Source organism: Strigops habroptila, chromosome 3 (genome assembly GCF_004027225.2).
Source record: "Strigops habroptila isolate Jane chromosome 3, bStrHab1.2.pri, whole genome shotgun sequence".
Classification (NCBI taxonomy): domain Eukaryota; kingdom Metazoa; phylum Chordata; class Aves; order Psittaciformes; family Psittacidae; genus Strigops; species Strigops habroptila.
In genome coordinates, this window is record NC_044279.2 from 42214463 (window position 1) to 42225933 (window position 11471).

The 11471-nt window shown below is 43.5% G+C and overlaps 1 protein-coding gene and 1 long non-coding RNA gene across 2 annotated transcripts; one reads left to right on the top strand and one right to left on the bottom strand.

Moving 5' to 3' along the window:
* Positions 1 to 295: 295 nt before the first annotated feature.
* On the bottom strand, positions 296 to 5181 carry LOC115605839. Its single transcript, XR_003990741.1, has 3 exons — positions 5087 to 5181; positions 2351 to 2464; positions 296 to 861 (listed from the first exon to the last, which is right to left on the bottom strand). It is a non-coding gene; the product is annotated as an uncharacterized LOC115605839 (long non-coding RNA).
* Positions 5182 to 5317: 136 nt separating this feature from the next.
* Positions 5318 to 9737, top strand: RPS16 (ribosomal protein S16). The gene is made up of 6 exons (XM_030480876.1): positions 5318 to 5528; positions 5615 to 5670; positions 6421 to 6522; positions 7286 to 7382; positions 9344 to 9391; positions 9541 to 9737. The coding sequence occupies exons 2-6, from the start codon at positions 5623 to 5625 to the stop codon at positions 9684 to 9686; spliced, it is 441 nt and encodes a 146-aa protein (XP_030336736.1). The 5' UTR covers positions 5318 to 5528; positions 5615 to 5622; the 3' UTR covers positions 9687 to 9737.
* The last annotated feature ends 1734 nt before the right edge of the window (positions 9738 to 11471 follow it).

Below are 11471 nucleotides of genomic sequence, written 5' to 3' on the forward strand. Positions count from 1 at the left end.
GAGAGTTTTAAGTAATTTGAATTTAGTGTCAAGAGAATTCACTAAAGCCTGATATTGCAAGAAAGGTCAAACACAGATGAAGTCATATTCCAAATCTAAGTCCTAGATTTTTAGATTTTATCCTTTAATATATGGACAGAGCAGCTAATACACTTTCCGACTGAACTATGTTAACTGATAATACAAATTTCCAGCCACTGTAAATACGATGCATGTTGTAAATAAGTCACAACATTTTTCAGATTCTAGTATCATCAGGTAACAGAGCTAAAACAAGCAGCTAAAATATGTTCAGATCCAAGATGGGCTTTGTATTTCTTTTATTTATTGTACTGAAAGAGCTATACTATTCATGCAAAACTAAAGTCAAGACAATCATTAACTGTGATTTTTCCCAAGTAGCAATGCTCAGTGTGGCATCCTGAGTAACCCGTTGTATTGCTAATTATTTATATTCAAAGAATTTCAGTGTGAATATGCCTGTCACTGTGTTAATTTCTACATTACTTGTGTTTTCAATCTCAATGTGATATTAACATTTACAATCTGCAAGTGGGAGTCAGTGTTCACACCAATCAGGATAAATCCATATCCTTGTCTTCCCGAGCTTATGCTATAGACCTTCCTTAGAGAAGGATAATTAAACTGAAAATTTTGCTTTAGATTTTAAACATTTTCCTAGGAAAAAAATATTTCTTAGTATGAAAATCTTGTGTGATCCTTATTTGTTTTCAGAACATATTTCCAAGAGCTGGGAAGATTTGTTTTCTGGCACGCATCAAACATTTTTCCATTGGTCATAGCATTCTTGCACTAATTGAGTTTAGAAAACTCTTCAGCTGCAGCCTGGATGAATATGATCTGTGAAAAGCAAGCATCAGAAATAATGGGATCCATTAGCTAATTACACTTTATCATCAAACATGCATCAGTTGCAAAATGTAATATGAGAGCTATATTCTGGTATTCCAGATCTTTCAGGTTGTAAGAGCTGCCATAAAACCCCCCCACGTTCTTTCCTGAAATGCTTCATACTTCTCAGTGAAGGAACCCACTGATTTTCAAAACATAGAAATCTGTACAAGACAGAAGCCTTCAGAAGCATACAGACATGGTTTTGCTGTCTGAAGCAGAAGTTGCAGGGAATATGCTTTGTTTACCATGCATGAAATATGAACAAATCTTTTCCCTGGTTAAAATTATCCACTCTGCTAAAAAAATCCTACAATGTATGATTCGATTGCAAATTGGGATGCTTTGATAAAGGCATGGGGTTTTTTTAATGTGAGTATGGACTATGTAGAAGAAATGTTTACTCGTATTTCCCCTTAAATGCCCCTTTACTTTTACAATGACTTTTTTGTTATATTCTATGACAAAGTACATAGAAGTAGCTGACCATATTTTGCCATAGCTTTCACCTTTCTATTAATGTTTCAGATAGTAGATGAAGAAGATAATCTTACTAATTCTCACTGGTTTTCCATGGAGAGGATTTTCTCTCCTTTAAATAGGAGGAAACTTAGAGTCACATTACAGTCGTCCTTGTTAACATATTGACCTTGACTCTTTGTTGCCTTATACTCTCAAGTAGCTACATACTTCTGTGTTAAGTGGAAGTTCAAATGCCGTCCTCTTGGAATGTTTACCTTTTGAACTTACATGTGAATTTGATTTGAGAGATGACAATGTCCAAGTGGAGAACCAACATCATGATTTCACATGGAAGTCCAGTCCCTTGCTATTTAAAATTCCAAACTACATAAAATCCCAGAAAACCAACCAACCAACCCAAAACTCATCCCCGCCCCCCCAAAAAAATCCCCCGACAAAACAAAACCCGCACAAACACCTAAATAGCAAAAATCTTCAATATATTTCATCCCTGCATAGAGTTACCACATAAAATCTATTAACACTCAAGTAACAAGTAAGAATACATTTAAAATCCAGTGGTTGCACTGCCTCAGCCTGACGGTATTAGTGGGCAGTGGACTGACACCCTGGTTTTGCACTGCAGTTTTCAAGGGCTCCACACCGACAAATTTCCAAATACAACACAATGCTGCTCTGCTCAGCCCTGCTTCCTGGACTCTGCTTAGTCCACCTTTGCCCATCTCCTGGTATGCCCTTCCTGTCCTCATCCCCATGCTGCCATGTAAGCTACACAATGTTTGTGCTCCTGTTGCAAAAAGGGGAAACAATTGGAGACATCGTCAGAGACATTCCCCTATAGTGCAATATCCTGCTGCCAGGCCCTAGGGGTTCTCAGTAAACACTAGGCAGAGCAGCAGCACATGATGTGCCTGGTCTGCAGGAGGAGAGTAGGTCACAGCAGCATCTTGCTCACAGCCTGCAATGAGGTCAAAGCAGCTCCAGGGGAAGAGGTCAGGCAGTGAGAGACTCTCAATCCCTTAAAGCCTCACTAAATGCCCATATAAAAGATTTAGTAGTTGTAAGATACCTGTTGGCACAAAGATACATGAGAGATCAGCTGCTAGCGCAATACAGAATCACTGTGAAATCAAGGACTTAGACTTGAATCAAATCCAAATATTTTTCCTCCTGTTAGGAAATAATAAAAATGCCCTATCAAGATGGGCTCAACCCTGCCAGCTTTCTCTTGAAATGCTATTCGCTGTCTTGCATGCTGAGTAACTCTTTGAACTGCTACAAAGTGAAAAAAAAACCCAACCAAAGGCTGCCAAACAAGTGTCTTGCATTCCACAGGTGTAATTATTTTACAAATAAAAAGGAAGTGAAGACAAGAGTTTGTAGGTGGTGTTTGGAGATTCTCACTGTTGCTCTTTCTGAAATCGTGAATACATTACCATTTTAAAGCAGTCTGTAGGGATAAGTAGGTATATTGTTAGCACTTGGACTTTAAAGTGTATTATCTTACATCAGTTGCTTGTTTATTTTGGGGTTTTTGTTTGTTTGTTTTCCATTCTGATATCTGTCTTTTGCATATGGTGATGTTTATGATCCAATTCTCTCTTCCAATGTTACAGCCTGATTTCTGAGATACATGGTTTCTAAATGCCTTCTAGCTCCTTCTCCTATTTTTATGCTAGAAAACAAAGCAAACAGCAGTACAAGGCCTTTAACCTTATCTTCCAGGCAACACTATCAATATATGTTGGTTATCATCTTATTTTGCTAACAGAAAACAGGAAGATACACATGTGTACGCATATCACTGGTTTTATACACAGGTTTTTCTAGGATGAATGCTTTTCAGTTCCAGGAAGAGCATGCAGCAGATGAACCCCAAATGAGGATAGATTTTGAAGGACCTCAGAAACCATGCTCTCAAAATATAAGCTTTATACAAGCAGACATTTGAAACCCACCTATTTAATGGTGTAGTTGGTATTGAAAGATGGGTCTTCATTAGCAGATCTCAGATAACACCCACAACAGGAGCAGATTGAGATTTGCTTTATTTTTCTTTAAATATGCCCTAAACACTCAACAAAACTCAGTTACAAACGGCTCACTTTAGGGTTGATTGTAAGTCTTAGTTAAACCTTTTCTGTCTAACTGGGTTAATTAGGTATTATTTTTCACCTAAATAATGGTTTTGGAATGTCTTAATATTTCAGCTCCTGCAGCTGCTTTCATTATGCAAGTAAAAGATCTCTTCTATAGAGAGCCACCTATTTTTACCAAACATGTACAAGCTAAATTGGTTTTGAAATTTCCATTCTTCTGTGAAAACTAACTGAAATTGGCCAACGACTGGTGACCATTTCCCTTCCCCAGATGATGGGAAAAGAGTGGATGATTGACAAGTGTGACTGTATCTGTTCCTTTGGAAACAGGCTTAAAAAAACCCCTCGCAAAACACACTTTTCAGGTCACATGTTTAAGCTTTGTACAATTGGGGGTTTGACATGTGCTAAATCTTACACGTTCTGCACAGTACTACTCACTTGGATAGAACTAATCACTCAAATTGCATAAAGCTAAGTGCTTGTTCAAATCCTCACATGACTGATGACTAATGTTCAGTATTTAAAATCCTGTCCAAATACAAAGGAACTGATTGTTTCACTTGAACAGTCAACTTTCTAATTAATCATAGTAATTTAAATCTCTATTGTTTAAAATATGTAAAAAGCATGACTTTGCTTCACTGATAAGAGTCTGCTTTTGTCCTTCTGGAAAAATTTGCATATTAAATACCGAGCCTTAGCAGTAAAATATTTTCAGTCTGAAAGCTACTTAAATTCCATGTTTTACGACATATATTAAACTAGGAAAACAGAGATAAAAGCTCAAATTGATCTGTGGACGCCCTGAATCTAAGAATAACTCCTTAAGTGTGATGGTTATTGACTGTTTAAGTGGGCATAGAGAATTGCCTGAACGTGCCTCAGAGTACAGTGCTAGAACAGAGTACAGGGTTTAATGCTTCATCTTCTCTGGCAGCTTACCACACTTTAGAACTAAAGGAGCTATGTAGTTTGTATTGCTGTATCTCAAGCAGGTCGAGTGACAGTCAGCCTTTCGGGGATGACATCCCTTTGTTCTCTTTATACCAGAAGCCCAGCTGGGTTCTGCTTGTGATGGCAACACCCAGCGGAAAGCACACTTTGGTGGCATCACTAGATGTTTTCTAAGTAACAAAAAAAAGACTCTCTCAGGCTGCACATCCCCTCTATCCCTCTCAAGAGGTCCTTCAAGCTGCTGTAATCCATGTCAGAGCTCGGGCAGTGGGTTACCTCCCTCGCCGGCCCCCCGCGCTCCCTCCTCGCCTTATCCTAACCTCACCCACCCCAAGACGGGCTGTACTCTCCCAGGGTGCTGAGCCGGTCACCCGGAGGCGGCTGAAGGCGCCCGGGCCGCCTCCCGGGCAAGGCCCGCGGCGTTCCTCCCGCGGAGCAGCGGGATCCCCGACGGGAACACTCAGAAGCAGCAACAGCAGCACCATTAAGGCGTACACAAGCTTCAGGTGACAGAAGCTGGCTTCTGAAAGGGGGACAACGCCTGCCAGCGCCTGCAGAGCCCAACAGTACTCCGGATGAAGGGGGCCAAGGGCAGAAAGTGAGGTAATTCTGCGTGCGGCTTCGGTAACTCTGACCCTACACCGCCGTGCCGAGGTGGAGGCGGAAAGCCTCACAAAAGGTCCGGTCCGCCCCGCTGAACCCTCCGCAGCGCCCATCGAGCCCCTCGGCCTGGCTGCGGGTGCCGGGGGCGGCGCCGCTGTGTTGGCGGGCGGCAGCAGACCCGGGGGCGGCGGAGCCAGGGGGGCGGCAGAGCTAGAGGCGCGGCCCCTCAGCGGGCCTTCCCGCCTCCCGGGGGCGGGGGGGGGGGGGGGAGGCCGCGCCGAGTGGGTAACGGACACCGCGCTCCCCGGCCCGCCCAGCGCCGCCTGCCGTAAAGTGCGGCCGCACGGGGGAGAGATGGTTGGGCGCGCTGTCGCACTGCCGGAAGACGGCGTTGCGCTTTGCGGCGCGGCTGCCCCTGAGTGGAGGCTGGGAAGCCCCGTTCCGCCTTTTCGCGGTGCTGCCGCTGAGCGGAGGGTGAGTGTCCGGCGGGCTCCGGCCGCTGCTGCCCCGCCGAGCCCTCTCCCCGGGCCGCGCTAACGCCGCCTCCCTTTCTCTTGCAGGAATCACCATGCCGGCCAAGGGCCCCCTGCAGAGCGTCCAGGTCTTCGGCCGCAAGGTGAGGCCGGGGCGCGGCGCCCGGTCCGTCGTCCTTTCGCTCTCCGGCTGGGCCGCACCCTGTGGCTTTGCGCGCTCGGGGTCCCTCGGCCCCGGGCGGGGAGCAGCGGCGCCGTCTCATCGGCAGGGCCGTGCGGCGGGGCTGGTGCGCCGGAGGGCCCGCCGTGGCGAGGCCTGCTCGCAGCCCACGTGTCCCGCTCCGTAGGTGCTGCAGCGCGTCGCGTCCCCGGCGCCGTGCCGAAGCGGGTTTGCTTTCTTTGGGAATGGGGCTGGGGCCGCTGGGTCGGAGCTTTGTCTGTACTCTCGAGAGCACTCGGGAGCGGCCGCCGCTGTCGTCCCCATACTACAGAGGCCTGGGTTATTTCGGGTGTACGAGAGCCATGTTATGAGGTGGTGGTGGGGGGCAAGATAAAGTTTGTACTGCTGGGGTACAGGGGCTCGAATAATTCTAGGTAACAGGCTCTTTGGAGGAAATGAGCAGGAAAATACCTTGTTGCAGAATGGAGGGCATATCTTTCTCCCATTTATAACTAAATCTTATAACTGTCACATTGATAATTGTAAACTGAATACAGTTTTATTAAGATGGTGCCTTGATACTTGAGGAGTGTAAGGAGGGGTACTGTATTGCTTAGTATGAGATGTTAATCTTGAGCCTAAACCTGAGATTTTTGTATTGTTAAGTAGAAATTCACTTAATACTGCTAGTGCCAAAATGAAATGCTGTGCTAATCCACACTTGGATTTTTAGAAAACAGCAACTGCTGTTGCCCACTGCAAGAGGGGAAATGGCCTCATTAAAGTGAATGGGAGACCTCTGGAGATGATTGAGCCTAGAACTCTGCAGTATAAGGTAAGCATTCACCCAGCCTCCTTCTCCCCCTTGGATATTAAAATGTCCTTATATACATAATTGCTTGGCAATGGAGAAGAGTTGGTTGCCTTACTGACAGTAGTAAATTTTTGCTGTATTTTTACCTGAAATGTAGGTGCTGTCATGAAAAATTCAGAAAGCTGGCTGCCTATGGTTTCCTTATTGGGAAGAGTGGGCTTTTTGCTTAACTGCTTTCATGTATGCTAATGTAATTATATGAAGTATTTTTAGCACTTTACATCTATTAAATTGAAATGGGAGGACTTAAAGTCCTCCTTTTTAAAAGATTGTTTAGGACTTAATGAAATAGCTGTTTAAACACTGCTGAGAGAATCTAGAACTGACTACATGACTATGAAAGTGTAATGAATAGTGGAAAAGAACACCTACAAACTACTTCAGATCTTCAGTTTTAAAAAACTTACTTTGTTTTTATGATGTAGTTATAGCATTCTGCTTAAACTGTTCCCTTGTTCTTAATTCCTGTGTGCATGTGCTTTGCCGTTAAGATTTTTGAAACTTAAACTCAAGACTTCAGTAGATTTATGTTATGTTATAACAGCAGTAGTAAATGTCAAAGAACCCTGCCAAGAGGTGTACTTAATTTGGGTGTATGCTTCTAAACTCACAGCTCCATTTTTCAGTACTTTGAATAACTTCACATCTGGTAAACCTACTTAAAGTGCTAATCCTTGTTGTTTCTGATTACCAATGGGTTTTCTTTCTGTGTTTTATTTCCCAGCTGCTTGAACCTGTCCTCCTCCTGGGGAAGGAGCGGTTTGCTGGTGTTGACATCAGAGTCCGTGTGAAGGGTGGTGGTCATGTAGCACAAATCTACGGTATGAGTTTTTGAAGGAATCTCTGGTGTGGGCTAGAACAGGTCAGGCCACTGTGGTGGGTTGACCCTGGCTGGATGCTGGGTGCCCACCAAAGTCACTTTTATCACTCCCCTCCTGAGCAGGACAGGAACAGTGAGAAGATAAGATGGAAAGAAATTCGTGGGTCAAGATAGAATCACAGAGTGGTTTGGGTTGGAAGGGACTTTAAAGATCATCCAGCGCCAACCCCCTGCCACGGGTAGGGACACCTCCCACTAGACCAGGTTGCTTAAAGCCCCATCCACCCTGGCCTTGAACACTGCCAGGGATGGGGCAGCCACAGCTTCTTGGGGCAACCTGTTTCAGTGTCTCATCACCCTCACAGTAACAAACTTACTAATATCTTCTCTAAATGTACCCTCTTTCAGTTTAAACCCATTGCCCCTTGTCCTATCACTACTTGCTGTTATAAAAAGTTCCATCTCCAAAGATAAAGGCAGTTTAGTAAAGCAAAAGCAAAGGCTGTGTGTGCAAGCAAAGGAAAACTAAAGATTTATTCTCTACTTCCCATCAAGTGGTGATGTCCAGGCACTTCCCAGGAAGCAGGGCTTCAGTACGCATAGTGTTGCTCTGGAAAACAAATGTAATAACAAACGTCCCCCTTCCTCCTCCTTACTCTTAGCTGTTATTGTCATACAGTATGGAATATCCCTTTGGTTTGGGTCAGTTGTCCTGGCTGTGTCCCCTCCCAAGGTCTTGCCCACTGGTGAGCAGGGAATGTTGGAGAGACAGCCTGGATGCTGTGTGAGCACTGCTAAGCAGTGGCCAAAACACCAGTGTGTTATCAACACCTTTCTAGCTACCAATAGTAGTACTAGGAAGGCTGCTGTGGGGAAAATTAACTCCAGCTCAGCCAGACCCAATACAGCCATGTGTTAAGGAGGCTCGAGTTTAGAATAGTAACTTGTACAACTTGATGTTCTGTTCCTTTTTCCACTGTGCAAATAGTTTTTCATAAGGGCTTACTGGTTGTGTTTGATGTGCAAAGCTGTAACAGCTGGAATAAGATGAAGTGAATTGATAAAATTTTGAGGGAATGTGAGGAAACAATCTTTGCATCTTGCAGTGTGACAGGACAGTTCAGCTGAGCAGAAAGATTGAGGGAGGGGAAAAGGGGATTTATTGTTAGAGATTATATCTTCAGTTGCAAGTTTTTTGTGTTGTTCAAAGCATCTTCCAGGTGACCTGTAAAGTGGGGCAGTTTTCTCCCCTTGCAGAGAAGATTACTGTTGGTAGAGTTGCTCTTTGCAAATTATAAGCTTGTTCTGCTGTTTTGGTTTGGGTATAGGTTAGTGAAGTGGAGCTGAAGCTGCCTAAGGAGCAGAGACATGTTTGAGTCTAGGAGTTGACTGCATTCGGTTTTTCTCAGAAAGTTCAGGTTATAGAAATCCTCATCTTGATGTTCTGCAGGTAACAGCCTAACACCACCTTCATAGTTATTCCCATATGCTAGGTTTGAGTTTGGGTTCCTGTAGTACTGTGCTGCAGGCTTGTGTTGACGTTCACTAGAGGAACTGCTCATACCTTCCTGCTGTCCCTTTTGCCTCCTTAGTCTTTGAGCACACTTAATCAATGTTACACTTGTTGAAAAGTACAGATGTTTCAGAGAACTGTGTTTCTAAGAATTTAGAAATTGGCTGCTTGTAGGTGGAAGATGAACCTACGTTAGTACTGGGGAGATGATCGAGACTGCCCTTGTACAATTCCTTGGCTGTCAGCTGTCAAATCAAATGAACCGTGGGTGGCCCCTTGGCATGGGTTCCTTCAGATTTGCCAAAGTAAAGGTCACGTGGAATATGTGGGAGAGGAGATGAAGGAGGGAAAGGACAATCTGGCAGAAAGCAAGACAGCTTCTCAGATAACTGACACTTTGTGTTTAAATACAGTTGCAATCTTCACTGATCCATTATTTTTTTTAACAGCTATCCGTCAAGCTATTTCCAAAGCATTGGTGGCTTACTATCAAAAATGTAAGTTGTTTTGATTGTTGTATTAACCTTAAGTGGAAATATATGGCTTCTGGTAGTTCTGTTGGGGAAAAAAAATGTTAGTACAGATTTGTTCCACATAAATTAAAATCCTCAGTTTCGGAAGTTTTATTTCCTTTTTTTTTTAACAGATGTTGATGAAGCTTCCAAGAAAGAGATCAAGGATATTCTAATCCAGTATGACAGGACTCTGCTGGTTGCAGATCCTCGCCGTTGTGAATCCAAGAAATTTGGAGGACCTGGTGCTCGTGCACGCTACCAGAAGTCTTACCGTTAAAATCGTTCTACAGTCATGTGACAGTCAATAAACTTGATTTGATAATTTTGATGTTTGTAAATGATGTTTTTCTGTGTGGGTAAATAGATTTTTTTCACTATGTGTTAACTTAAGATTGATGCACAAATTGATGGGCATTAAAGTAAAATCCGAGGGCTGTTGGCAGTTCTCTTTTATCCCTTCATAGTAAGTAAGTCTAGATAGATTGGGTCTTGGGAATAAGGAAGAGCTTGCTCCTGCTGACCAGTGTGTGGTTAGCAGAACATGAAGGTTTACATCCTGGTTTTTTGTGGGTACATGAAACAGTGTAGTAGTTTGTTAAAGCAGTGTTCAGTCTTTTCCTTTCTGGGAAATTGAAACAAATAGGCAGCCTTTCTAGATGGTCACTCTTCCTGGTGTTACAAACCAGTAAGAGTTAAGCAGCCCATGTAAAAATGTCTCTCAGCCTGGTTACAGGCTTGGTCTGTAATGCACCAGAATGTGGATGTGACTCCTAGATGGTAACTTCTATATTGTGTGTTAGGTGGCTTGCCTTAGCATGCCAGCGTAGTGTAATGCAGCCCATGAAGCATCTCTGCACATACACTTCAGTGCTGGCAGTTAATGTTCGTGCAAAGGACTTCTGTTTTCCTTGTATATTCACCTGAAATACCACACCAAGAGTGAAGTTCCAACCACCACTATGGAATATTACATGGCAATGAGTATTGTCTGACAGCATGGGCTGCTTTTGTTTGTGCCAGCTTAGTGGCAAGGAATTTATCCCCTCAAGGGTAATTTCCTCAACACAGTGCTAAGTGGGTATTCAAGCAGCTGTTCTGAAGTATGTTTTTAAAGTTTATGTTGTCAAAACCAAAGTAGTTATGGAGGTTTATTGAACTCTTGCCACGCCAAATAATAGGCAGTTTTCTGGATTAAGATGTCTAAAGGTAGGAAACTTTGTTTTGTTTTTTATTTTTAAAATAACAAACCCCATATATTCATATTTGAAGTAGTATTTTGTACACGTAAAACATAAGGATTTTGTGTTACAAATAAGATAGGGCCTGAACGAGTCATCCTTCAACCACATGCTCACACAGTACAGGCACAGAGGGATGCAGACCTGGAGAACAACCTTAAATGATTTGACAAAAAAACCCCCAAAAATCCCATTGGAAGCCAGACAGTTGCTTATGTCATGAGGCAGGTGAGACAATTTGAAGGCCTTAGGGAAGTAAATGGGAAAAACCTGGAGCTGAAAATCAGTAATTTTCAAAGATCTAGCTAGGGTGTGTGTGTATCAAACATGAAATACTGGGGAACTTCTGGTTTCTTGTCCACTGAAGATTTTCTTCCCAGGGGACAAAAAAAGAAAAAAAAAAAAGAGTCCTGAGCAAGACATAGGGTGTGCCAACAAAAGGCTGTTGGAAAGGCCTATTCTGTCCCTTGGAAGAGTTGCAAGTGAGTGAGGTCTTGGGTGTGAGCTGGCCCAACAGGCGTGGGCACAGACCTGGACTGTTCTGTCCTTTGTTTGAAAACCAGTTTGGAGAGGAGTTGGAAGAAACATTGGAGACTAAGCAACTGAGAGCCCAGATCCTGCTGGGTTGCTCTCTAACCCTGATGTTCCTGTATCTATCATACACTTCTATTGCAATTTCAGTATTGGCATATGAGCACCTTGGCACTTGAGATTTTTGTTGGACTTTCTAGTGACGTGGTATTTCTTCTCTCACTTGTTTAATGGTAGGTCATTTCAGTGTACTTGGTCAACACAAAGTTAAACCAGCTTCCTTTGTGACTTGG